At 47.0% G+C, this 27,201-nt stretch overlaps 1 protein-coding gene and 1 long non-coding RNA gene across 3 annotated transcripts; one reads left to right on the top strand and one right to left on the bottom strand.

Annotated features, from left to right (window-relative positions):
- Window positions 1-666: 666 nt before the first annotated feature.
- Window positions 667-15,502, bottom strand: ZNF598 (zinc finger protein 598, E3 ubiquitin ligase). 2 transcript variants are annotated; one of them, XM_065850969.2, is made up of 12 exons: window positions 15,270-15,502; window positions 12,299-12,411; window positions 11,037-11,166; window positions 8,660-8,871; window positions 7,877-8,094; window positions 7,496-7,613; window positions 6,291-6,472; window positions 5,245-5,317; window positions 3,895-4,649; window positions 2,831-2,966; window positions 1,970-2,114; window positions 667-1,849 (listed from the first exon to the last, which is right to left on the bottom strand). In XM_065850969.2, the coding sequence occupies exons 1-12, from the start codon at window positions 15,450-15,452 to the stop codon at window positions 1,502-1,504; spliced, it is 2,613 nt and encodes an 870-aa protein (XP_065707041.2). In that variant the 5' UTR covers window positions 15,453-15,502; the 3' UTR covers window positions 667-1,501. The 2 variants fall into 2 exon arrangements, with proteins under 2 accessions (XP_065707041.2, XP_065707042.2); XM_065850970.2 differs by having other exon boundaries at window positions 5,245-5,314.
- A 218-nt stretch (window positions 15,503-15,720) lies between these two features.
- LOC139829151 (uncharacterized) lies at window positions 15,721-24,482 on the top strand. The gene is made up of 3 exons (XR_011741494.1): window positions 15,721-17,527; window positions 22,805-22,843; window positions 23,418-24,482. It is a non-coding gene; the product is annotated as an uncharacterized lncRNA (long non-coding RNA).
- The last annotated feature ends 2,719 nt before the right edge of the window (window positions 24,483-27,201 follow it).

Here is a 27,201-nt window from a genome sequence, read left to right as displayed (position 1 = left end):
CCTGCAGGGCAAATGCATTTAGTTCCCCTTCACTGTACAAACCAAAGACAGGGGCAGGGAAAGGGCTCAGGAGGAGCCAACAGGCAGCAGGGCAGGGAAGCGTTACCTGCATTTTATAAACAGCCACGCAGGCAAATAAAACACCTGCAGGTATCCAAACCAGGCTGAACTGCTGGGAAAAAGAAACCAAAAGCACTTTGCAGACTGACACCAAGTGAAAATAAAAAACGTAAGGCACGGCAAACCGTCTGTAGGCAGGACAAGTGAAAATAGAAAGGCAAGGGAAACTGTCTGTGGGCAGGACCAGCTCCTCAGCCATACTCTGAGCTCACTTCCATGGAAATGATGCCTATATAAAAGCAGTGTTTCGTCACTAAAAATTACATAAATTAATTTCAACTTTGTTCCTACATGTTAAAAATAACTCAGCATGGTCTGTGGGGAGGGGAGAGGATCAGACACTGAATTCCGGCCTTGGAGTGCATAGGGAGGACTCTGCACAGCTGCAGGAGTTACCTCCATGACAAACCCATCCCCTTTCGTATCCAAGAGCGGAATTGCGAGATGCCGGGACAGGATGGAAACACTCTGTCCCATCTCAACAAATGACCCTCGTTAGCACCGGAAATGCAGAAATGGACCAAAAGGCACCGCAGATAAACACGGTCAGTGATCAGCAGCATTTAATGTGTCCCAAGATGCTGTTGGTTGGAGCTACCACCATTAATACATCCAAGAAATTAAAAACATGGCAGTCATTAAATAAAATTAATGTGAAGGGTGCTTTACAGAAAGTAAAGCCTTAATATCATTATTCTACATGCAGCGCTACAAAATAAGTTTCTTTAAGGAACATGTTACATAAAAGGTCAGAGGCAACTTCAAATCTCACGTTCAACTCATCACACAGATCAGTCCAGTTCTTCAAGTAGTAGATTAATTCTGTTTTCAGGCAAGAGTTTTCTTTGCTATGTGAGCGGCCCAGTGTTTTCAGCCCCGCGGCTGTAACGGTCTTACCAGTGAGCAGCATCTTCTGCTGTTCTGCCCTGTTGTACCCCTGACTACTGTGACCTTTGTGGTCACAGAAATAGCACAAAAGAAAAAAAATCAGAATATTGTAAGGGAAGCCACTTTTGCTTCTGCTCATTTCAGTGATCCATAATCTTCCCCCACCCCCTAAAGAAACAAAACAAAACCAAACCAGATACTTATCCCCCTATGATGTCTCCCCTGTCAGAACCCATATCAGAAAGCATCTTCTCAGCTATTGCGTGTTAGATGTGGCCCCCGCCCACCCACCCGCTGCAGCAATTGCAGCCCCGTTCTCCTCAGGCATTTGGAAGCTCAGACTTTGGACGTGTGCTCCCCGCGCACAGTTCTCTGACCTGCACCAGGGGCTCTCCGGGGTTCCCTGCCCGCTGCGCCGCCCCGGCGCTGCCCAACCTCATCCCAAAAAGTGCATATTTAGCAAGAGAGACGCTTTTATTGGTGGTGGGGAAAGCTAAGTGATGATCCTGCTGATGGCCTGCAGGGACGGGAACTCCTCGTCCTCCAGGTGCAGCGCCTTGTGGGTGATAACGTCCTGCAGGGTCAGCACCTGCTGACACGTGGGGCAGATGGAGCAGTCGAGATCAGAGCTGGAGTCCGTCTGCCAAACATTCTTTTTGTTCTTTTTGGGTTTGTTTGAGCTTTGTTTTTCTTTGATTCTGAAATCGTTGTGAGCGGAAAGCAGTTCTTGTTGCTTAACTGTGTCTGGTAACAACACCAGCAACTCATTAAAAATTTTCTTGAAGTTATCTCCGAGCAGGTCTCGGCAACTTTTGTAATACTGTGCTGCAGAAATCAGACCCTTCGGTGAAAAGAGAAGTGGGAGAATTAGAAAAAAGTGTATATATATTAAAAAATCCCACTGGGATCCACTTTCTCCCAGAGAAAGGTTTCAGGAATCCAAAGGTTCCTGCCCACTCACCTGCCTGAATTGCCCAGAATGAGTTTTAAACTTATTGAACTTGGACTCGTCACTTTGAAGAAATTCTTTAATAGATTGTATCAGCTGAATGTTCCTTTGCTGGAAGTTTTCAGGTATCAAGTACGCTCTGTAACAGGATTTTGGCCTGCACGGGAAAAGACCAAAAGTGAACCTGACATCGCTCCGTGTCACACAGACGCTGAGGGATGTACGTTGTGTGGCTGTTCTATAGGACGCGCTCCCCTTCTCCACCCACCCGCACAGTGACAATAAGGAGCAGGCAGTTGTCTCGACAAAACGTGTCCTGCGGAATCACTGCAGCACATTCCAGCTTTAACCAGACAGAAAATATAAATTGCAAGTTTAACAGAGTCTTGACTGGCTGGTTTGTAAGCCAGGGTCACTAAAAAGGCACAAGCAACAATGACCTGCACCACGAATAAAACCGAACAGATTCATACAGATCCCTGTATTAAATTTCCACAAGTTTTCCCCTTCAACCATAGACCAGCTACTGGGAAGGCCAGAACAATGAAGGTATTTAGAGGTCACCAAGGAAAACACAGACAGAATTGATGGAAAGGTTAAGAAATATGCTGAAGCTGCAGATTTCCAAATAAATCGAGACAAGACAGAAGTCTGAGCTGCCACAATGCACAGGTTTCCATTTCCTCAGACTTCGCACTTACTTTCATGCACCCCTCCCAAACCCAGCCCTCAATCGCCATGAAACTCAACAGAAATTGGTAAGGATCTGCCCTTCTGCTCCAAATAATCCCCAGATTGTGTCTTGTGCTGTTCGAGGCCCACATGACAGAACTGATGTGTGATGTCTAAAGTAACTCTGAGAATTTTACTTACTCTTTCAAAGATGTAGTGACAGGTTCAGAGATTTTGGTGGATGGAATAACAGCAAAACCTGGAGGGGGTTTACTAACAGGCACCGACAGTCCCGGAGGTGGAGGAGGATTCTTTAATAGCACCACAGTGTTAAAGCCTAAATAAAGCAGAGAAAGGGCGGGAAGTTAGAGCAAGTGTCTGTGGCACCCACATACCACCGTCTAAAATTAACACCAGTGGTCTGATGTACTCCACAGAGGCACCAAAAGGACGAGTCAGCAGTGCAGACATCACTGTATTGGAAAAAGACTAAAAATTAGAGAGGTGGAAAGCTGGTGTCTTAACAGGCAGGTCAAAAAGCACTTCACGGTGGCTGATGTTACTCTACAGAGAAAGCGTTTTAACTATTTAGTTTTTCAATAGAAAATATTTTTTTAAAAACAGCTCAAACTCAAGATGAGAAACACTTTTGCCTCATTAAAGTGAACAGAAATCACTCCAGAAGTCACCACAGCACAAGGCATCGCATGTTCGGGCACACTCCACTGAGCAACGCCTGCAGAGCGGCACCGAAGAGCACTGCAAGCATCTCCTGATGAGACGCTACTTCGGTTAAGTCATGTTTGTTGCTGTGTTACTCCACTTTTACAAGATTACGGCACTGCTAAAAGCAAGGGCTTTGAACACAGAACAAAAGTGACCCAGTGAGGCAGCTGACAAGCACCAGCAGGCACAGGCCGCAGCTGAACAGAGATTCCCTTTGCCCCCAGAGCTTCCAAACTAGATCTGAGAACACAAAAGTGCAGATCTGTGTCAGACGGGACTCACCAGAAAAGCAACAACAGGTAAAGAATCACCTGTGAGCCGCTCGTGGTGAGCAGACACCCGCACAGAGCAGAGCACCCCAACACTGCCACCGCCTCCACCGTGTTTCAGAGGACGTTCAAGCCCTCCCGTGTCCCCCAGATCATCTGTTTAAAACTGCCAAGGCTGACTGCGAGGGCCCAGAGCAGTTTGTCCATCCCACCCATGTGCCGTGTTCCTCTAAGCTACACCCCAAGCCGGCTGTGCCCTGCAGCGCTTACCTGGTGGCGGAGGCATTCGCGCTGTTCCTGAGCTCCCAAGAGCTGGGAAATCTTCCTGAGGTAACGGGCATTTGGGAGTCACTGTGGGCTTTTTAAGGCCAGGGGGCTCTTTGGGTGTGCTACAGATCGCTAACGGTTTTTCCAAATGACCATTCGTGACCGTTGAGCATCTGTCATGAAGAGCAGAGGGTGTGTTTGATGTCTGCTCTGCTTCTGGCGGCTTTTCGGCCAATGACCTGGGGAACGATGTCTCCTGCAGCGGGTGCGGGGACGACGGTCTCTGCTTCTCCACCCCCGTCTTCTTTTTCTTGCTCACCTTTGTAAAAGTTTGTGAGGTAGAAGCTGCCAGCAAGGACGACACGTCAAACATCGTTGGTGTGTTTCTGATCTCCTGGGTTGTCAAGCCACTCCCGCTGTCTTCATCATCTGACTGAGAGAATTTATTGCTTTTCTTACTCCCTTTAGTGCTGTTCAAGGAGGATGGCTTTTTGGCTATCTGGTTTACACAGGGGCTGCTCATGGCTTTGACCACACTTTTACTGGAACCATTGTTCCACGCAGATGTGATATTAGTTACTGTTTTATTGTTAGGCCTCATTTTGGACACCAGTGCTGGAAAATCCTCCTCTTGAAAAGCTGATTTCTTTGCAGTCGTTGTATATGTCAAAGATAGCCCAGAAGAGACAGTGGGTGCCGCAGAGGATGACAAGCTGGGGAAATCTTCTTCTTTAAGCTTCACCGCCAGCGGGGCAGAGCTGTGGAAAGGGAAAGCACAGCCCGTGACACCACTGCTACTGCACAACTCCAACAGGCAGGACCAACTCCAAACATGACTGTTCTCTTGCCCAAACTACCACTTTTGGTGGCACAACTGACCTAACTGTTAACAGGATACAAACAAACTTGGGCTTGGAAACCGTATGTGGGAAGGGGTCTCTTCGATGTCACCCTGCTCTGGCTGAGGTGCAGCACGTCCTGGTACAGTCACCTTGGCCAGAGAGCACTCGAGTGCCACATCCTGCAGAGACACTATTCCCATCATCACCCATTTCAGGAAATGAGGACTTCCAAAACTCAGCTCCTTCAAGACAAGCCATCAAGTTAAAAATGGCTGGAAAATATTGAGAATTTCCCCAAAATTACACCACCAAAAGATCAAGCCATGAACTGAAGGAGCAACCAATGCCATTGCAGGTGACCAGCACAGGAACAGCTGAGGCAGAAGGGGATCAGGGCAGGGGGAAACATTTGTAGTCTAAGCGACCTATGAAATTATTTTCTCCAGAACTGCAAAACGTAAGTAAGTGTCTAAATCTGTTTTCCCATTGCTGCAGCCTTGCACACACTTACCCTTCTAGGGGTCCCGCTGCCAAACCAATTGCTGGAAAGTCATCTTGGCTTAAAGCACCATTAGCAGCTGCTTCTTTTGGAATATTGACAAAAAGAGCAAAGAAATGTTTTCAACTAAAATCCATTCATTTCAGAGGGGAAGCTATCAAAGAACATGACAGCAGCATTAACAAGTCCTATTTTCAGCAGCTGATGATGTCATTAACTGTGACATCCCAGCAGAACAATTTAAATCCATGCATCACTCTTTCCTTCAATTAACCGCATTCACCATTACATCACCGTACACTGGCTGGCACATACGGGAAAATCATGATACTTAACGTGAGCAAAACATCGGTTGATGAGCACTTTGTGAGGGAACCCTCGGGAGCTCGAGATGCTCCACACTGCTACCAGAGGCTGGACTCAACTACAGGGTCAGGGTTCATCAAACCTCGGTGTCCCAACCAATGTATGCTAACGCTTCTTCACCTGGAAAGCTGCTCCTCTGAGCTCTCCATCACTCCTCTACTGCACAGATGTCCAAGCTGCTCAGCAATTAGCTCCTGCGCAGTCATTTTACATGGAAACATAACTCATTCCAAATATAGATTTGCTTTAAAATCCAAATCCTGCATCATATTTATTTGTCCCAAACTGGACCAGAGTCAAAACAGTTAAAGTTTTGCTTTCACCAATTATAAACTTCCACTGCGAATAACTTGTTCTCAAAAAAGGTGAAAATCAGCTCAAGCATCACAATAAATCAGTCCTTGCAAGCTCAAGTAGGAAATAGCACATTTGTAGATTATACTGATTTGGATGGAACATCACACGTATTGTTGTACATTAATTGCAGTTGTTATTTCTACCCAGCTCATTTCAAGTAGAACCGGCGGCAGGAATCCCAGCCCACTCGGACACATCTCACGGCAAATCTGTGTTGCTGGTTTAAGATCCTGCACAGCTCTTTTGGGAGCAACGGGTGGTGATCCCACTTTGGCCAGGCTGACCTCCAGACCCTTCACATGCCCCTGCAGCTGCAGAACATGCTCACCACTCACCTGTGGCATCGTTTGAAGACTTTGGCACACGTTTGGAACAGAGTACTTCAGAATCCCTCAAGTCCTCCTTTTTACCTCTACTGCTGCTGTCCTCTTTGTCTTCTACCCGTTTTTTCTCTTCTTGCCGTTTAGCTGCTACAGACGCCCTGACTGCTGCTGCAACATCTCTGTCTTCTTCCTCCCTAGAGGACAAGGCAGATTTTCTTGGTCAGATCACAGGGATCACTGAGCAGTTTTGTCTGGCTCCAGTTCTCACCTCTGCAGTGTCAGCCCTGATGACTGTCCCTGATCTCGTGCTGCCACCTGCTGAGAAGGCCACAACAAACCCCCCACTCCAAAACACCCTGTGCTGGCTGAGAAAGGCGATGTTCAGTCCTGGACCTGCAAATTCGACACGTGGTAATAACAATCTGGGCCAGAACAAACCGGGGTGAACTGGGAGAGACAGCACCAAGGACGCACAGGGACACCTGTCTATACCATTCATTTTCAAATGCCCAAAATCAGACTTGTAGGCTACAGTTGTTTTTTGAAACATGGTTTGCCATGAGCTCCCAACACATGCACTATCTACATGTGACACCAAAATACAAGTGTTTAGAGATGGAGTATTTTCCCCAGTGAAGTCACCGGTAACGAACCAGCCGACCGTCTGTGCAGGATGTATAAAGCGTTCAAGTCTTGTGTGGATGGAGAGACAGACAAACGCAAAATTTCATTTCAATACTTAACCCTCTCCTTTTTCCAAAGCACTCAGTCTGGCCACACAGAGACCTGTTAGTTCAATGAAAAGCACGGTTCTTAGAATAGGAACTTCATGATTACCCAGACCAAAAAGTCCATTAAACCTGCAGAGACTTGTCACTTATTTCAGAAAATCCTCCTCAGAAAAATTAGCATAAAAACAGTTGCTAAAATTTATTTAAGATTCTGAGTTTATTTAACTCACAAGTTCAAGACTACATTGTTTTCTTCCTGTGTCAAGTCCAGAGAGCTGAAACTTCACACAAAATAATTTCACCTTGACCGAGTACGTAGGTAGCATGCAGGTTCAAACCAAGAGCCAGTTCTGCTCACAACTAAGGATTCACTATGGAGGCTTCCAAATTTTGTGGCAAATTCATTCCCACTGGCCCATTGTCAATTGGTAAGTACAAAGCAGCACCAAGCAGCAATAAAAATCCATGAGATGATGTGCTACTCACCTCTTGTACCTCCAGCTGCCTCTTCTGTTCTGCTGACTCCCTCGGCCGCCCAGTCTGCTGGGCCTCCCTTGCCTGTTGTACCTGTCCACCTCTTCGTAGTCCTCTCCACCTATCACACCTACACAGGAGGGAAGTTGATCACTCTCAACATTATTCCTCTAATCTGGGCATCACACTACGCCTGAAAAATATAGCAAAAAAAATGCTACTTCAAACAAATCTATTTCTGTCTGATGATTATGTTGCCCATAGAACCTACAGGACTGCCACATTAAAATCTATTCTGCAGTATCTGGATTCCACGTATTGTAACCTGTGATGTGAGTTTTGAGTAATTTTGGTTTTATGCAGAGATCTCTCTCATCCTGCGAGCACACGTACCCTCATTCCTCCTCTGGTGCCTGGGTGCGTAGTTGAACTGCAGGTCGATGTGCCGGTTCTGCCGCGCCTCTGCCCGGCTCTTGCTGTGGCAAGCGGTTTTGTGCGCTTTGTAATCGATCTCCGTGCGGAACGCGTGGGTGAACTGCTCGGTGCTGCACCGACCCTCTTCACAAAGGAAGTGCTTCTCGCGGAAGTGTTCCCGAAGGTATTCGTAATCACTGGAAAGAGAAAAGAGGCCAAGCTGCCACCTTCCCCATGTATTTGTTGGGAAAGTGTAGCAGTAACGGATGGTATGTGGCTGCTTTACACGATGAAGTGAAGACAAGCCTGGGCACTTGGTTCTTTATTTGCCCTCAGGCACGTTTTCCAGCTGAAACCACTTGTGTACAGTCGAAATAAACCTTAAAGCACAATCCCAGATGTTAAACTGAACCCGCTGGCTGATGCTCATCACACCCAGCTGTGTACGGGGCAAGTATTTCATAAAAGAAAATTTACCTCTATCTGCTTTGCACATGAACTTTGGAATATTAGAGCTGACACGCCAGACAGCCGCACACATCTCCTGTCATGCTGCAAAACCTAACTTTTAATGTCTAACATGAATGAAGAAAACTTTAAAACACGAACTAGACAGAAAGCAATTATTGTGGCTATTGGTTTGAAGAACAAATGAAACTGCAGCCAACCTGCTCACATTCTCACCCTCCATTTTCAAGTGCAATTTACCCCAAAATTCAAAGCAGACCCAAGCAATTTTTCCTCAAAATTTAAGCTACAAACCTGTAGTATTCCTGAGCACCATCAGAGTCACAGAAATGACAAAAATAATGATCTCGTCTTAGGTGTTTCAGTAACTCATCATTATCCAAATAGCGCTCATCACAGAACTTGCACAGAGGGTGCCCGCGGTGAGAGGTGTCATCCGGGTCTCCGTGGATGCGATGGCGGGCAAGGTCCTTACGAGAATACCATTTTCGTTCATAAGTAAAAATCTGAAGATAAAACAATATATATATATACATATGTGTTAGTTCGTGTGAGCACAGAATAAAATGGAATAAGCCAGGCAGTGCACAACTTGTAAATTGGTAGGAGTGGAAGATTTGCTTCAGGAAGATGCGGTTTGACAACCAACACCTCATATTCTCAGTAAATAGGAAACAAAATTCAGGTGATACACCCAAACTAAACGTAACTCACATTTCACTCAGTTTGAACACTGGAAACAGATCTAATTCATCTTTTTCCCTTTCGTGTTTTTTTGTGTAATAACATAGTGCAACAAACTTTAATCTCTGGTGGGGGAAAAATCCTAAATGTGTATTCACGAATATACCGTATTTTGCATACTCAAACTAAAAACCCCATAAACCAGAAGTGAGTTGTTTTACTTTTCTCAGCAAGCAACTACCCCAAGACAGCTACACATAAAGGATCCACTTCAGTGACTAATTTTGTATTATAAACCCATCTTCTGTCCTTACTAACACACAAGTTATTTTGGTAGGAAGGGTTCTGAAGATGCCAAAAAAGTTGAAAGCCTTGAGAACAGAATATCTTTTATTTTTCACCTAGACAGGGAATGTTAATGTGTTCTGGGAAAGGTTTCATTTGGCTGAGCTGGGTTTGATTGACTGAAGCTTCTCCAAGTTTGAGAACTTCTTTCTAGTGGGTACTAGTAATATGGAACCTTTTTCTGAAATTAAAAGCCAGTAAGTTCTACTGTTGCTTCTGAATTCTCTGGGAGGGGCAATGCCAAACAAGTTCCTGTAGTGCTCACTGCTTGAGCTGCCCATGGAACCAGCACTTTGCCAGGGCTCAGAGGACACTGCAGCCCAAAGGAGCATCTTGCCCTTCTCAACCACCTCCTTTGAACGAGCTCTGGTGAGTCAAATCAGCTAACCACGCAAAACCAAAAATGATCAGTGTCCATCCCCATCCAGGTCAGCCTGCCCACTCCTGGATCCCATTCCTCCGGCAGTAAACCCACAGCTCGGTTGGCATAAACCAATTGTGGCACCACAGGATAAATACATTTCTCTGATTTGATATTTAATTGGTTTCAGAGAAGACAAACACACACACAAAAACACATGTAATGAGTTTTAAAAATAAGTGTGTGTGCATTTAATTCCCTCCTACAACAATAAGGCAGGCTGACAACTGCTAGACACAGGTTAGGAGTCCTACATTTCATTTAACAGTAGCTGCCGATTTCATTCGCTGCGTAATTCGGAAATACAAACCGCACTCTGGCTCCAGGGCGCAGTTCTGACTTTCAGACTGTGACAAAGCGTCGCCCGAGTGACACAACACCCGCCCTTCCGAGGGAAATTTGGGTGGGATTAAAAAAAATAAAAAAGAATGATGACGGTGGCAGTTAGGTGAGTAATTTTAAGGCTCACTACACATCACCATCCCAGACATAGACAACTCAGCTTTCCAGTAACTGTTTTATCTTTAGTAGGTTGTAAAATACATTTTACAAGTGCCCCTGTCATGTTCTCCACGTGTACCTCAAACACAGTGGACCTCAATTGCAGGCAACACTGAGTTTCATTTTCCAATCAACAAGATACAGGAAGTTTGCTCTGAATGACTAAACAAGATAATGAAATATAATTAAATTTCATTAAAGCTGCAAGGTGGATTCTCGTCCTGTACATGATCCAACTGTAAATGATACGTTAACTCTGACCAAAGACAGAAATCCATCACTCCACAATGTGTTCAGCTGTCTGAACTGGCACCAAGGATTTTCTGAAGTTACACTTTTAGCTCATAAAGACATTATAAATCTTAATAGACATCAAATCTCTACCAATATAGCTGTAATAAAGTCTGCCTACAACTCAGGATTAAATTCCTATCAGACCGCTAGGGTTTGGTATATACACATGGTGTGGCAGAGCAGGTTATTAATATGGTTGGGCTTAATTTAAAATATAATCCACTGAGAACTTTCAGGCCTTCTTCATTGATCAGTTTATGGAAGAAGACAGACTTAAAATAAAGTAACTGACCTCACCACAGGCGGGCAGAGGAAACTTAAAAGAGAAACGGGTGCTGTTCAGCCACCCCCCCATCCCAGGTGCTCCTGCAGGTCCCACAGGGAAGGACCCTCATCCCCACACATCTAAATGCAGAACTGACTCACCTTTAAGTGTTTAACACAGAGTTTGCAACAGAAGAGCTCATGTTGCTTCCTCATGTGCTGCTCCAGGTCTGCAAAGGTGCTGAACGGCTTCGCATCTGGACACAAAGAGCACTCGTGCTGTAGCAGCTTCCTGAGGGACAAGAAAGATTTCCTGAAAATTATCCATTTCCTTCTCAGCAACATGATACCTTTACCCAAAATCAAATGCTCTGTCTGCAGCAGAAGGCTGCGCTTTTATGGTTCCCCAGCAATCTGTAATGAGGTTAGTGTCCTGCTTATTCCAAGAACACTTTGTCATCTGTCAGGAACAGAACCAGATCACACAAGGGCTTCAGCAAGAGAAGAGGGGGACAGTCCCGGTGTCAGTAAAACACACCGCCACCCAAAAACAAACCTGCCTAGTGATGCTTCAGCAGATACACCCAACATTCACAGGCAATTTAATTACACTTTCTACTGTCAGAAACTGAAGAATGCAACGGGGTAGGGAGATAAAGAATTCAAACTGATTCTGCTCACTAAACCCATCACCCAATTCCATAAATATGAAGTCATATGAAACTGTAAATGTATCAGTCCAAATCATGCTGAGTATAACGCACAATTCTCCAAGAAAAAGGTACCACTGCCCACATGGTTTCAACTTTTTTCACTCCTTCCTTTCCTTTTAACCGTTTTCAATTATCTTAAAGCCTCCCAATTAAGCATGTTATGAAAAATATTTTTAGAACATGATGCTGATGCCACATTTTTTACTCTGCATTGGTTATTCAGCCTTTTTCTCTCCCATATGGAACCAAGATCTTTGCAGCAGACAATGTCGCTCTTCTTTTCATACAGTGTCTGGAACTGTTGCTTTCAATTAGTCCTTACGCAGCACAGCAATAAACCCAATTATACTAGTAATTAAGCAATTTCCACAGGAGCCATGCAAGGAATGAAAAGCCTTTCAGCAAGTTTGCTGTTGATAAAGAAGCAAAAAGCAACTTTTATTGACAGAGCAACATTTGTGCATTATACAGCAGTGAATCCAACGCTCCGGCCCGGAGGAGCCGCTCCCTTCGCCGGCCGAGGTGCCAAGTGCCCGCACCACACGGTGATTAACGCACCCACACTGCACTGTGATTAACGCACACAGCACGCAGGGCTCTGTCCCGCAAAGCAAGCCACACTGAGCTACTGCAGCAAGCATTTCCTGCCACGTAACGCCGTAAGAATACGTTGCTGCAGGGATGTGTTACAGAAGGGATCCCAGTGCTCACCTGTACAGCGCATAAACGTCTCCATCCGTAAAATAAATGTCGTATTTCTTCTCATGCTGCAGCTGGTGAAGTGCTATTGCTGAGAAAGATGTGAGCTTCCGTCCAAAGACAACCTGTGGGCAGCACAAGAATCAGCAATTACAGACAACTCCACAGCACAAACTCTGTTTGGGAGGGAACTCGCCATAGCCTGGGGCTCAGTGTCAGTCCCAGCTGTGTCACCGCCCCCGTCACTGCCCCACAACTGTCGGCTCCTTATCGACCTCCAGCAAACCAGGCAGCTTAACCCAAGGTGCATTGGCCTAGCCTGGTCTCTGGATGTTGAACTAGATTAGGACACTCTTTGATTATAAGTTCTGCTACCACAGCTGTGCCAAGAGTAAATATGCTCAACAGTAAATGCCTGTCAAGAGCCCAGCACTCCACTCCCTCTGGTAGGACAGCACAGAAACCTGCAGGGAGTGACAAGTGACATTGTTCAGAGTCTGATTGGGAAAATCCTGTTTCTTCTTTCCTTAACTACCAGGAAAGCCAGAAACAAAATCATACATCACTTCTCAAATTATCTGGACCACATACCCCTTTCCAAGGGCACCTGCTTGCTCACAGTTGCTCCTGCTGAGCTCCAAGTAGTTGGGGTCTCACCCCGCAGTCGTTCAGATGTTAAATCCTGCTCAGAAGCCACCTCCCCAGCCCTGCTCCAGCCCCTGATCCCAGTTTGGGACATCCTGTGGTAGCAGCAACATTTTGGAAACAGTTGGAGCTGCTGCACCAGCTCAGAAAGGTCGAGACACAAACACACCAAAGTGTCTTTCAGTAAGTGTTGTAAATCTGGAAATACCTACAATCTTAATAAACGCATTCAGTTCTACAACACACGTGTAGTTTAGTCTGGTTATATTTCTCCTCTACCCTTGTTGGGGTGACATATCACACAACAAAGATTGTGTGTGTGGTTTTGTGGGGTTAAAAGCTTTTGTTACAGTGGGGCTACCTTTAAGTTAACCAAAACAAAATACACACCCAGCTCTCTGAAATATCCAGCTTAAAATAAACAGAAGTAAGTTTGTTGGATAAGTGACAACTATGTCTAATTCCAATTATTTAAAAAAAATACTTTAATTGACAATTCATTTCAGGCCAAAACGAGTTTTAGAAAAGAGGAATGGACTGCTGAAAAGTAGTTTTTATCACAGGAGTCCAACATGACTTCCTACAGCAGCTTCAGTTCCTGTAACAAACCAACCAAGGATCCTGTGAGCCTGACCTGGGTACACATCAGGGTTAGTTTACAGGTCAACAAGTAATCCTGACTTCACTGCAACAATGACACATTACCAAAAGCACATATTATCATAACAAGTACGTCCAGCTTTCTCCTCCGTCATGTCCTGTGCTGCCGGTCATCCTTAGTTACATTTGCTGCTCCTTTCATAGTTCTATTTCCTTTGGACTTTGTGCTGTGACACCAGTTTGTTCTACACCGCTCTGTACGACAGCAGCCGAGATTTGGGAGTGTTGGACCTGCCTCTTCTAATTCTAAACACACCATGGAAATTAAGAGCGTGTTTTGGGTCCTACACGTGCATTCAGTTCATTCAATGGCAGTTTTGATGTGATTTATGCCTCCTAATATATTTTTTCTTTCCTTAAGCAGACAAAACAGTATTATAGTGGCACTTAAGGGAATAAAGAGCACAGCCACTAAAAATGACCACTCAGCCAATTATAACAAAAGAATCATTTCAAACAGTTCATAAATGAGGGAAAAAATGGCTGAATGACCCAAAGTTCAGGCCACATAATACAACAATTATCACAGAACTGAAAAGCTTTCGAGATTAACAGTCCATCTGTGAGCCCAAGACAAGTAGGTTTAAGGATGAAGCAACTTCAGTTTGCTGCTTTGCTTGATGGGGGAAGCGGAGCAGCAGCTCCTCAGAGGACGGTCATAGACAAAATCATTTGCACAGTGTATCTGTCTGTACACAGAGGCTACTCCTGTGTCATTAAGCTCGGTCTAAACCCCACATCCACTCTCCTGACCTCCACAAACTCTGAGGATCTTCAACACAAAGCCCAAGATCTTCAATCCATCCAACCATCTGAACAACACGAAAAGCAGCTAAAGGTAACAGTTCAGCTGGAGGGGGTTCTGCTTTTGTAAAGTGGAGAGCCCCCTCCCATTATATATTTGTTTTATTTCACTTCCTAAACCATCTCAGTATATTAAATTCAGTCCTAGTGACAATTGTTTTCCTCTTAAAGGGTTTTTCTCTGTATCAGTTTTGCAGAAACAGATTAATGCATCAAAATTTGGTTTTTCAAACATCCTTGAACAACTTTTCTCATGGCTGCACGGAGCCCTCGGCTGCCTCCACACAGCAAAGCCACAGCACCAGAGTAGCTGCCCCTGCGCCATGGCATGTGCAGGCCACGAGAAAACACAAATCTATCAGAAAAATCGTTAACTGAGGGGAAATTACTTGTTAAGCATATGCTGAAAAGGCAGCTCAGGCTGACAGGAGCGGGGGGCAGAGGCAGCGCGGATGCTGAGGGATGAGCCAGCCCTGGAAGAACACAAAACGTGTTCTCCCTCGAGATTAAAATCGAGCCAGGAATTCGGCAGGATGACACAGTCATCTGGGACCACGTCACGCCGGCTCTGCAGAGCGAGCCCTGCTCATTTAAAAAGAAAGAAAAAAAAAGCCTTTAAAGTCCATTTTCTTCATATGATGTTTCCAACAGCCCTCCCGGCTCCGCGGGCCGGTGCCGCCGCCGCCCCCCCGCTCCACTCAGCACTTCGCACGACTTGCTCCGCGGCCCAACTCCGGCCCCCGCCCGGCCCGAGGCCTCTCCCCTGCCCCCCGCCCCACGGCCCCGGCCCCGGCCCCAGCCCCGGCCCGGGGGAGCTGCCCGGCCCGACCCAGCCAGGCCCCACCGGCTGCCAGCCCGCCGGTCCCGGCCTCACCTGGCCCAGCTCCTCCCGGCACACGGCGCAGTACCGCACGCCGCACAGCGCCCGCATCCGCACGGAGCAGCGGTAGCAGATGGGGTGGTCGCAGCGGCCCAGCGCCACCACCTCCAGCTCCCCGCAGCACAGCACGCATGGCCCGTCCGCCGGCCCCGCCGCGCCGGAGGCCGAGGCGGCCATGACGGCGCCGACCCGCCGCGGCCTAGGCCCCGCACCGCCTAGCAACCCCCCGCGCCATCGAGAGGCAGCCTAGAGCGTCGCCCGGCCCGGCGCGTGACTCTCTGCCCGCCTTCAAACCATAGAGAGCCGCCCTCCCAGATCTCCGGCTGAGGTGACCATAGAGTCTTCGCCTAGAGCAGAGCCCCCACCCTCCCATTATCTCTCGCGGCGGCTAGAGCGCCACTCCTCCTGACGTCAACGCGCGTCCTCCAGCGGCTGACCATCGAGAAGCAGCCCAGAGCGGCCTCCCGCCCCGCGAGCCCCTCTGGCCGTCTCTCTCTTGTCTCCCCCCTCAGGAGGAGGAGGCCCGCGGGGCCGTTTGTCGGCGCGGTGCCCGGTGGTGCCGGAGTGAGTCTCGGGAAGGCACAGCGGTGGCGGGCGGCTGTGATTGTGCTGTGTCACCTCGGAGTCTGCCCTGTGCCACCACGGAGTCTGCTCTGTGTCACCTCGGGGCCTGTCCGTGGGCGGCTGCAGCCCCTCTCTGTGGGGACACCGGGACTCCAGGTCCCCGGCCCATGGTGATTTATCGGCAGAAAGAGTCGTCATCCCGCTCCGCCCCGCGCTGATCGGGCCACTCCTGGAATCCTGAGCTCAGTTTTGGTCCCTGCTGTACAGAAAAACTGTGGCCAGGCTGGAGATGGGCCAGGGAAGGGCCACAAAGATGATCCAAGGACTGGGAAGCCACCATGTGAGGAAAGGCTGAGAGAACGGGGCTTGTTCAGCCTGGAGAAAACAGGCTGAGGGGAGAGCTCGTCATATTTCAAGGGATGGGTACAAAGCAGCTGGAGATCCCTTTGGACAAGGAGTCCCATGGAAAAGATGAGGGGCGATGGTACAAGATTCTGATTGAACACAAGGAAATTTTTCCCGATGAGAACAATCAGCCATTGGAATAATCTCCCCAGGGAGGCGGTGGATTCCCCAGCGTTGGACACAGTTAAGATTCAGCTGGACAGGTGCTGGGCCAGCTTGTCTAGACCGGGCTTGTGCCAAGAAAGGTTGGACCAGATGATCCCTGAGGTCCCTTCCAACCTGGGATTCCATGATTCTGTGACCTGGGGTTTGCCAGGATGGACGGGTCAGACCTGCAGCTCTGCTGATTTTATAACACAGGCATCGGGTAGCCTGTGTGCACTATGTACAATTGGAAAAACAAAACAAAATAAACTGTTAAAAAGTGTAGTTGAAACACAGTGGCAAAGAGGGTGTTGCATCCATTAGGACAGTGCCACAAATGGGCTCTGTTAGTGTCAGCGTGTGAAGAGCTCAGACCGTCAGAGAAATCTCGGTGTGTGCTCCAGGTCCTGATTCACACGTTTGGTATCTGAGCGTGTACCGGCTGCCGGGGCTTTCCGAGCAAGTTACGGTGAACTAGAGTTCATCATCCATATGTCTAGTCAGCTGGTAAAGAAATGGATGTTCCCGCACTTGCTTTGAGTTCTGATTATGTATTTTGAAGGTCTGTGTGTCTTGGTGCTCAGAGATGAGAATTGCAGCATCTCAAACAGAAGAGGGTGCTCCAGGAGCACCGAGAAGAGTGTTGAAGGGCCCCCCCGCAGCCACATCGCTCTGGAAGTAAAGTAAAAAAGCAGAAAAGCTTGTTTGGGAGCAGCACAGAGGAAGGAGAGACAGAAACATTTTTTCAAAGTTTAGGATCTCCCACGTTTTTTTTTTCTCCTAGATTCCCACTAAATGACCAATGTGGGGTCACTTTCCACATGTGAAAAGTCAGAGCAGATCCTTGTCAAACACAGAACTTGTATTTCTACATCTACCCAAATAGTCTCAAGAAGCCCCAAGATCTCGGTGTGAAGTGCTCGTTCTGCCACATTACTGGATGTGTCACCAGATGAGCAGCACGTCACTCTGATTAGCAAACATTCCTGGAGTCCTGTCCCCTGAGTCACAGGCTGCTGCCTGTCCCAGAAACGACAGAATGACCCCATTTTTCATGGGTGTCTCCTGTGATCCGCAGAGCCGGAATTAGAGGATGATCAAAGAATGAACCCAGGACACATCACACCTCGGGGAAGCAGGTCAGTGCTCAGGTTACTCATAGGCATAATATGGTAACCCTTAAAGACAGAACATCTCCAAATAAACTACATTTCCTAGGAAGGAAAATAGAGACAAACCACGTTAAATTCCACATTAAAATGTAAGGTAAATTCCTTCCTTTCTACTTGTGGAGAATTGGCATGAGCAGCATTCTTGTCATTCGGATCTGCTTTCTTTCCACTGAATTCCTTATCATTTGAGTTAAGATGCTTTTCATTTTCTTTGAGGCATAAATGAGCATTTTAGGACGAAGGAGCATATAAACCAGAGTGAGTTAATTAAAATGGATCATGATTTTATCTGGCCCAGCACCAGCATCGTTTAACAACATCTGGGCTGTAAAATAAATTAAGTAATAGGTTTGATGGGTGTTTTGGAAAACAGATAAATGAAGTATTTCAGCATTTTGGATCAGGTAATATTTACTTTCTCGTGAAGAGACCCATTTATGGCACTAGAGAGCAGAGTGGATAACGCGTCTTTCTGGTAATCACCACCAAAGTGTGTTTGGGTGGAGCTGGATTCAGTCGGTAGGAATGACTGAGGCTGTTGGCTGTAATTACTTCAGGAAATGTTCTCCCCCCGAATTAATGATACTGTTGAAAATGTTTTTGTGTCAAAACCACATCACACAATTTTGGAGAGCAATTAGCACGAAATGAGCTGGAGGCTGCTGGCACTGATGGGCTGTCTTGAGTGTCACTCGGCTGTGAAATTACGCAAGTCCCCCCGCGCCATGGCCAAGCATCGGATCATAAATACACCTGCATAATTAGGCTAAAAAGTGACATTACTCATCAGGAGGAACATGGTGACAAAGTGACTGGGCAGAACCAGAGTTTGTACTGTCTGGATTTTGGAGTGGGGGTGGGAGCTGGTCGGTGACACCGCTGCGGACCCGAGTCTGCAGAGCACACTGGTACCAGCCTGTTTGTCTCACCAGTGCCGTGTGGGGTGTTCCTGGTGGAAGGAAACATTTCTGGTGGAAGGAAGCACTCCTGGTGGAAGTGTTCCTGGTGAAGGAAATCTTTCCTGGTGGAAGGAATAATTCCTGCTGAAAGGAATCAGCCCTGACTCCTTCCTGGGGTGCTGCAGACAGGCAGCAGCACTGGTAACCCATCAGCTGGAGCATTTTCTGCTTCTCGGTCAATATTTAGTGTCTGAAGGGGAAACCATTGAAGGTTTCACCTCCTTTTGTGGTGCAGCTAATCTTCCATCAGCAGGGAAAGCTCATGCCTGTCAGATTTCTCGCTCTCAGTTTTGAACTAGATGCAGGAAGTTTATTTGGAACAAAGAGCAGGTGGTGTTATTAATCCTTCCAGCACAGGCTGGGAGGCCAGATCCAGCCCTGTCCTCTAAGAGGAACCTTATGGTGACCCAAAGCAACCCAGACAGGGCAAGGGGTGATGGCTGTGGACTGAAACAGGGGAGATTTAGATGAGATTCAAGGAAGAAATTCTTCCCCTTGAGGGTGGTGAGAGCCTGGCCCAGGTTCCCAGAGAGGTGGTGGATGCCCCATCCCTGGAGACATCCCAGACCAGGCTGGACGGGGCTCTGAGCAACCTGAGCTGGTGAAGATGTCCCTGCTCATGGCAGGGGTGGCACTGGGCGAGCTGGGAAGGTCTCTTCAACCCGAACTCTTGTGAGTTTATTAAATGTTGGGTTTCCATAACTCCTGCCTCTCACTCTCACCCCACGAACACCAGATCCCAGGTCTGAGCTATCCTGCAAACTTCTCTGTCTGTCCGGCGGCTCGTCCAGCCCTGTCCCAGCTCTTCACACAGGTGTAAAACATCAGAAAAACATACCCATGACATTTTGGTGTCATTGCACAAGATTCTACTGCCTTCGTGATGGCCACACCTTCAGCAACAGAGCAAAGAATTGCTCAAAGGCCGATATTCAAACTTTGCTCCAAAACCTGTTTTCAACTCGGTGTCGTTCTGAAAAATCATCCTGCTGGTGTATGTGAGTCATGGGCTTAGATTAATTTATTTTGTGGTGCAAAGAGGTTTTTATAATACTCTTTCAATGGATTGAATCATTCTTTGCTGATGACTTTAGGATGCTGTTTTATTTCTCTAGTGATTGCAAATGGAAACTGGATCTTAGCACTGTGACCCCACAACGTAAAGAAATATAGTAATATATACTTAACTATGCTCCAGCATGTACTGTAACTATCATGGCTGGTACTTATTATATTTCTGTGTGTTATTGAACAGGAAATGTTTTATTGCCAAGATAAAGGGTTAATATTGATGCTAGGATAGTTAATTTCTGTGTTTACTCGCTAAATATCACATGTAACATCAGAAGAAAATTGAACTTTTCAAGTCATTTAATCAGCAATAAATATACTTTGGAATAACTGATAACTCTGCAGATGAGCACCGCAAATCCATGTTACTCAGAAGAGCAACAGATCAAATATTTATTGTTCAGCACTAAAATATTGTCGAAGTGTAGAGCTAAAGGTTATGCCTTGGATTAATTTCATATTCACAGCTTGACGCAGATGCAGTTCATTTGCAGCAAAGATACTTAGTGTGTAATAATGAAATTTGCTTTCGTTTGACAAAGTTTCCGCTAAAAGTGATAGTTTTCTGAGGGCTTCTTTTTGTAAATTATTTTTAATAAGCCTCAGACAGCTGCTGATTAGTGGTTTGCACAGATATGGGGTTTTTCACCCTACAAGGTTTTGGATCAAATACACCCCCAGCCCTTTCTGTGGGACTGATGGGAAGTCGGTCTGTTATTTTCCTGCATTTAAGAAATACCCCAGTCTGTGATTGCTAATCACATCTGTTGTCCACCTTCTTTTTTTAATTTCTGTTTAAAAATTCAGTTGTAGAGAGGCATCCACATACCGCAGTCCTTTCGTTTGCCAACAGGCACAACTTCAGATTTGATGAGGGAATTTTCCTCCAAGATCTTTATTTGTGAAAAGATGTAATTTGGTGATACAAGCTGTTCTGAAAAGTAGTGATTCCTTAAAGAGGGGGAGGATGAACAGGGAGAAGAAAGATCCTTTAAAGAGAGACACATGCTGAGAAGCAGAGTTGTATTTTAAGGCATTTAAACATTAGTCGAGTGATAAGAGTTTTCTTTAGCAACAGCTTGTTGGAGGATGAGAGCACGGTAAGTGCAGCTAAAGAAAATATAGCACAGAGATGGGAATTCAAGGGAACAGCGGGGGGAAGAAGCGGCATTAGGCTTTCAAGATGAAGAACGAGCGTGCAAATTCCCAGAACAGGATGAGGACCCGAAGAGAGCTCTGGTTCCAAATAGTATTCCGGGAGCTCACGGTGGTGGACGGAAGCGACGCAGTTTGGCAGCGAGAGCTCACCAGCTGCCCCTGGTTTGGGAGGTTGATCCCCAGGTTCTACTGGGTGATCTGGACATGTTTTTCAAATGCACAGAGACATTTTCATCCCTGTTTTTATATTCAGCAACGCGAAGGCTAAGAAAGTTGGAGAAGACAGAGCGCAAATAACTGATAACTCAGGAGTGCAGCTCAGAGCCCCCGGCTCCCCATTCAGGCCAGCCTGACCACTCTGCTCCAAATAACATGGATTTTTTGGTCTGCAGGTAGATTTTGCGGGGATGTCAGTCTCACACCTCCAGCAGCTACACAAACAGCAGTGAGAATTGCGTGTGCTCAGTATGCCACGTTGGGCTCCTTGTTGTAGCGTTGTGCTATGTGCAACTGGGTTGTAGCATATTTAATTCTAGTTGTAGAGCTGGTCCAGGAAGAGGGCTGCTAATGCACCTCCTTCCTGATATCTTAGAGGGTTTTACAAATACAGTTCTTCAACCGGCAAAGCAAAACACTCCACCTGTGTAGATTTGCTTGAAGACAAATTTTCTTATCTACATGCCTTAGAGCCTTCTACTCCAATTATCTTACACGCATATAATTGTGTGTACAATATAGCCTCACCTAATTAAATTTCGAGAAAATAGGAGAACACTTCAGGGTTGTGTGGGATTTGATGAAGAGATCTCAGAGCTGTCAAAGAAAAGATTCATCTCACAACTCTTCCTCCTTACAGTAAACACACTCCAGAGCGGAGCCAAATATACCGAGCACTTCACACATCTGGGTATTAACTCGCTTTCATTATTGTGAATTATTTCCAGGAGAAAGACTGAATCATGGACTGGAGGGGGCTGAGGAATCTGCTTGCGTTCCTTTGATGGTGCCTTTTTCCTTGCTCTTTTACCTGCACTTCAGCTTTTTGTCTTTACTGCTGCGTTGCTGCTTTTCTAAGGCATCGCATCATGCCACATCCTCGTGATTTTTTCATCAAGATTTGGTGTTATGTCATGTCCAGGTTGCTCTATGATGACATTACTTCAGCCCTTGAGATGTTTAGAGATTCTCTTAATAATCCTGCCCGCTGCAGCTGTTAGAGGCAAAAGAGGCAAAACCCAGGGCTGGCAGGTTGGCCGATGCGATGGTTTCTGACAGTTCAGCCTTTCGCTCAAGGGGCCCCGTCAGATTCAGGTTCCCGAGTCGATGAGTCATGTAAGAAGCGAAGGATGGTGCCCATGCCCTGTGAGATGGTGGGCTGCTTCGTTAAGTGTGGATGGGCCAGGACTAATTAGCGAAGTTGTGGGTGGTGTAAGGACCCACCTCTGCACCTCGGCTCCGCTCTGGTCTCCAATCAGGGATTCAGTTATTCCCTCTCCATATCTTAGTTTTAAGCAGAAATAATTCCACTGACTCAGCTGGGTGCGATGGGGCTTAATTATTGTCTATAAAGGACTTTGAAACCCTAAATGATGGATGCCTCGGGAGTGCACGTTATTATGAAGCTGGATGCTGCACTGTGAGCTCGGCTGCAGAATTCAAGTGAACAAACAAGTTCATTTGGCTTGGAGCAGCAAAACTCCGCAAAAGTATCGCGAGTCTGTGGGGCTTTTTTTATTATAACTTAGAGCTAATGGAGCCATTGTTTCATGTAAAGGTTTCTACCGCACTCGCTGTATCATGTGTGACATTTACAGTACTCTTTGTTCCATTAGCAAAGTAATTTGAGATAGTTTATTATCCTTTGGAGACTTTACTGCTCGCTGTTTAACTTCCATGTGACTGGACCTTGGAAAAAAATCTCTTAAAATTGTACATGTGTCTAAAAATAGTGAAGAATTAGTTATTTCTTAGGAGAAAAATAATTAATTTAGTGCACTTTAATAAGAAGATCTGCGACATTTGGAAACACCACTTATTGTTTCTTCTTTCTCTTCAGAGCCACCAAAACATGCAGCAGCTCTGTCGTGGAGTCAAGGTGCGTCTTGCCTCACAGTTTGAAACCGTAATTTGTTTGTATCAGCTACAGTTCCTTTATTTCAGAGGAACAAAGAAATAGCATTTAATCAGCATGTTCTGAATCACTGGTGAAAGGAATCGCTCCATAATCTGAATTTATTACATGAGGACACACTCCAGGTGCAAGAAAATGGCAAAGGTTTTTATTGCTGGGAGTATCTGCCCGGGGTGCTGTCACCGCAGCACCCAAGGGACCGAGCCTGCCCGCTCACCGAGTGGTTCATCCCCCCTCCCGAGCACAAACCGCTCGTTCTGATTCACCGGAGCTCGGCAGGGGCTGCCTGCTGGAAAGCAGCAGGCTTTGCTGAGCCACACGGGTGGGAATATTTTTTGTCTTGCCATTAAGACTTCACTCGCTCCCGGGCTGAAGTAACACAAGAAGCAGCAGGGATGTGAATGTGGGAAAGTAGGTAAAGGGTGAACCGCAGAAATTTGGTGGAGATGGAGCGGTGGGGACCCAGACCACCGGTCCCCTGGGCAGCCAGGCAGGGAGTTTGTCATGTTCACCTTTTTCAATGGGATCTTTTCTACAGATCACTCAGATGCTGAGCTCTGAACCCCATCTGAAGGACAATAGCCTGCAGCAGCTCCAGGCTTTGCACCAGCTCAGGATGAGCCCAGCGCTGCCTGGTAGGCAATGGGCAACAAAACTCACCCCTGCTGCAACCTCTGACTTCAGCTCCTTTCCCAGTTTTGTCCCTCCAGCTGATTTCATGGCGGTGAAACTCTTTTGGCTGTTTTGTGCCCATCCCTCCAAGGCAAAACTGCACCCTGTGGGAAGGCAGAGCCAGGCAGAGTGTCCTTCTGAATGAGCTCGGAGCAGGAGGCTCCGGTACTTGGCCAGACCTGCCGTTTGCTTGTGTGGTCTTTGGCAACTCACTTGAACGCTCTAGGCCCCAATTTCCCAACCTGAAAAATAAGGTGATCACAATTAATGAAGGTGGGGTGAGTTTGCAGAGCGCAGTGCGGCCGGGGGAGGAGGCAGGCTCTGTACCTGAGTGCGTGAGGCTCCTTATCTGAAACCGTGTTGCCTCCATCCTCTCATCACACACCCACAGCGAGATGCTCCAGAGACCAAATGGCCAAAAAGTGTCATGTACAGAATGAGCATTAATGCCTGAGCGTGCGGAGAGCCCATCACAGGGCCAACCTCTGCAATTGCTTTGTTTCCATGCTTGGCTGAGTCGCTAACCTTCCAATAAACACCAGAGTCATTATAATAAAAATGTGGAAAATGCTATCATTAAACCACACCAGTTTATTTTTCAAGTGCCTCTTTCTGGGACATCAAATTCATTTAGATCATTCTCAAAAGCCACAAATCCTGAATGGCTGCAGTAATGTGTCTGGTGGGAGCTGAGAGCACAACAGGCATTAAATCGAGTAGAGAGTCAGGGCTCCAAGAGAGCTCGGCTGGCTTTATTGCGGGGGTTTAAGATGTGATGCCTCTGGCTGCTCACCCTCTTCACCTGCCCCAGTTTTTGGGGCAGTTTTTCAGACTGAAACCCCAGTTTGTGCTCTGGTATCTCAGCTTCCAGCTGTGGTGGAGATGCTGGTCCAGCAGAGATGAAGGAGGGATGTCCCAGAGAGCCTGAGCATCCAGGGAGACGGGAACCAGGACTCTTCCAACAGCAGAGTCTTCCTCTTACAAAAAGATTAATTTTGTTGCAAAATAAAAGAAGAAACGTTAAATCCTTTCAGCACCAGAGCCATATGGTGAGATCCCTCTCCCCTTTACCTTGACAGTTGTGGAATAACGTCATTAAAGTTGCATCCGAGCACTGGGGTAGCTCAGCAAAGTCTCGGCTCAATGTCTGTATAGTTGGTAAATGTGATGCTGGAGCTAATAATTGTGTTTATTGAGTGGAAACATAAAAGTGGGATTTTCAAAAGGGCCCCTGCTTAGGTGAACCCAAGCACGTACACTTTATAGAAGTGACCTGAAAAGCTGAAATCTTAATCTCACCAGAGTCTGTAGGAAACTTCCAGAAGAGCCAGGATTTGTTCAAAAGCTTTTTATCTACCGAGAAGAACCAGGATTTTGTTCCTCCAGGGGAGTTCCTGGCACAGAGACCCCCCCGAAGCAGCACGGTGGGATGTATCTGCTGGCGTGCTATGATATTCGTGAGAGCGTCAGTTTCTGCAAGGCGAATATGAAACCTAAAATTATATTTTAGACACTTAGAATATATATATAGAAGACAAATTGCATGTCAGCTGTTTCATTTGAAAGATATTTAAAAATACTTGGGAGAGGAAATGTGCACTCTGCTCGAGATCCGGAGCCCAACTGCAGCAGCCTGAAGGATCTCAGTGCCTCGCAGACACAACAGGCTGGAATATTCAATGCACCGCGAGGAAAGAGTTCAGTTCAGTTCCCGAAGAGTTTATCAGCGTGACAAGTTATTAAAGTCACGCCAAAAATAGCCGTCAAAGACACTTGAGGCAGATCTCTAGGAATGAGAAAACGTTCTACTCCTGGGTGGGAAGGCTGAGCCCACATTGGTGTATTCTGCAGCAAAACAGAAGCTGCTCAAACCACCCATTTGCTGGGGAATGGGGCAGAGGTGGGAACAAGCCTCTGCATTTTCCAGGCTGAGCATTGGGTCATTCCAAACTGCTCCATCTCTGAGGGGGAGGAGGAAGTGTAATGACATTTTATTGATGGAATAAATATGAGGGCGCATGTCCCATTGTGAGCTGGGGCTTGGTGAACAGGGAGGGATGCGATGTGATTGTGCACTGTACTGCTGCGATTCATTAATGGCTCTGTTAAAGTGGTGAGGCTGTTCAGAATGTCCTGAGCACTCAAGGGGTGACAGAAATAGCCCATCCGTCAGGGATCTGCTTGGTGGGAGATGGGAGCCTGGCTTCATCCTTACTGGAAGCCTGGCTGCTTCCAAGAAGTTGGGCTGTGGGTGAGTTGGACTCCCTGGTTCCGGTTCAGTAACAGAAACAATTCATGCTCTGCACAGATGTAACTTCCAGCACTTCACTCGGGAAAAGGCCAGGATCCCTTTCTTACCAACTGGGAATTTCACTCGCTCCCAGCCTTCCCAGAAGAGGCAAACCATGAGGCTCTGCACCAACCATCTCTACACCTCTACACACGTCTTATTGCTTCTTTGTACCTTTCTTTTCCTCCTCCTCTGCCCCCAGCTGCAATGCCTGCCCAAGGGGCTGGTTCCTGCAGGCAGAGGTTGTTGCTTGGCCGATGAGCAGAACCTGCTCCCACATGCCAAGTGTCCCCAACATGGGTCTCTCTCCTGCTCAAACATGCAAACACATCCCTGTGCCCAAGGAGAGGGTCATGAAACACCGACGTGTGCAAGCTGGGCTGATGGAGAAAGTTCCACTGCTGGGAACTTGTGCTGGATGTGAGGAGCTGGGGGTGGATGGATGCTGGTAAAGAGCTGGGGAGCCTGACGGGGGGCAGCAGGCTGGCCAGATTCCTTGGGAGCACAGGAAACTAATATCACCAAGGATAAATAGGCACACAGGAGCATGAGAGAGGCTGAGAATAAAATTAATCAAGTTACTGTGTGGCCTGAAAAAAGTAAGAAATTATTTAGTCATAGTTCAGTGTATAAATCTAAGAACTTGGCTAATAAACAAGAGGAACTGGAACTGCTCCCTGGTGAGCATAAATTTGACCTGCCTGGTTTTATTAAGGAATCTGGGGAGGAAAGTCACCTGACTGGAGTGGCAAAATTAATGGTAATATCCTCTTTAAGAAGAACTGGGCTTGGTGTCTCTTCTCTTCCCATCGCTTTGCACCTCTTAAGGAGTTGGGATGTTCCCCTGCACCGCAGCAAGTTCATGGGTACCAAGACCTCCGAAACGCAGGTGAGATATTAGTGAGAGCTGAGTGAGGTGGGATGAAATCCAGGTCTCACCACTTTGTGGGCGCTATGAAGGTGCAGAGGATCCAGTTGAGCTCTGCACGTTCCCTGGACATGAGAGCCCCTGCCTGTCCCTGTGCCGAGGCAGGGAACAAAACCAGGGCCTCAGGCCACGTCGCCCGCCTCTGTCTGCTACCACACTTGGGATGAATTTTGCTGAAAATCACTGCAATTTCTCCTTACTTATGATTCCTCCAGGGCGTGTTCCTGTGCCTTGCAGTCGGTTCCGCTCTAGGCAGTGAGACTGGGGATCATATCTGAAGGACTAGGGGGTGCAGGTCCTCTCTGAAGGTTGTCGCTCGCAGAGAGTTTATAACATCTCTTCCTCCAGCAGTAAATCCTGCGGCTGTTGAGCAGGTCCTGAGAGGCTGGGGAGGATGCTGGGCTGTGGGGAGATTTGTGGGGCTGCAGGGGG

The sequence above is a fragment of the Patagioenas fasciata genome, chromosome 15, assembly GCF_037038585.1.
Source record: "Patagioenas fasciata isolate bPatFas1 chromosome 15, bPatFas1.hap1, whole genome shotgun sequence".
Taxonomy (NCBI): domain Eukaryota; kingdom Metazoa; phylum Chordata; class Aves; order Columbiformes; family Columbidae; genus Patagioenas; species Patagioenas fasciata.
This window is presented reverse-complemented; position numbering and strand designations above follow the sequence as displayed.

Coding starts and splice junctions, on each gene's coding strand:
- ZNF598 (XM_065850969.2), bottom strand. CDS start 15,452: ATGGCCGCCTCGGCCTCCGGCGCGGCGGGGCCGGCGGACGGGCCATGC. Junction 6,473..7,495: donor GGCAGCTGGAGGTACAAGAG/GTGAGTAGCACA, acceptor CTTGTCCTCTAG/GGAGGAAGAAGACAGAGATG. Junction 2,967..3,894: donor GCGAATGCCTCCGCCACCAG/GTAAGCGCTGCA, acceptor TGCTTTATTTAG/GCTTTAACACTGTGGTGCTA.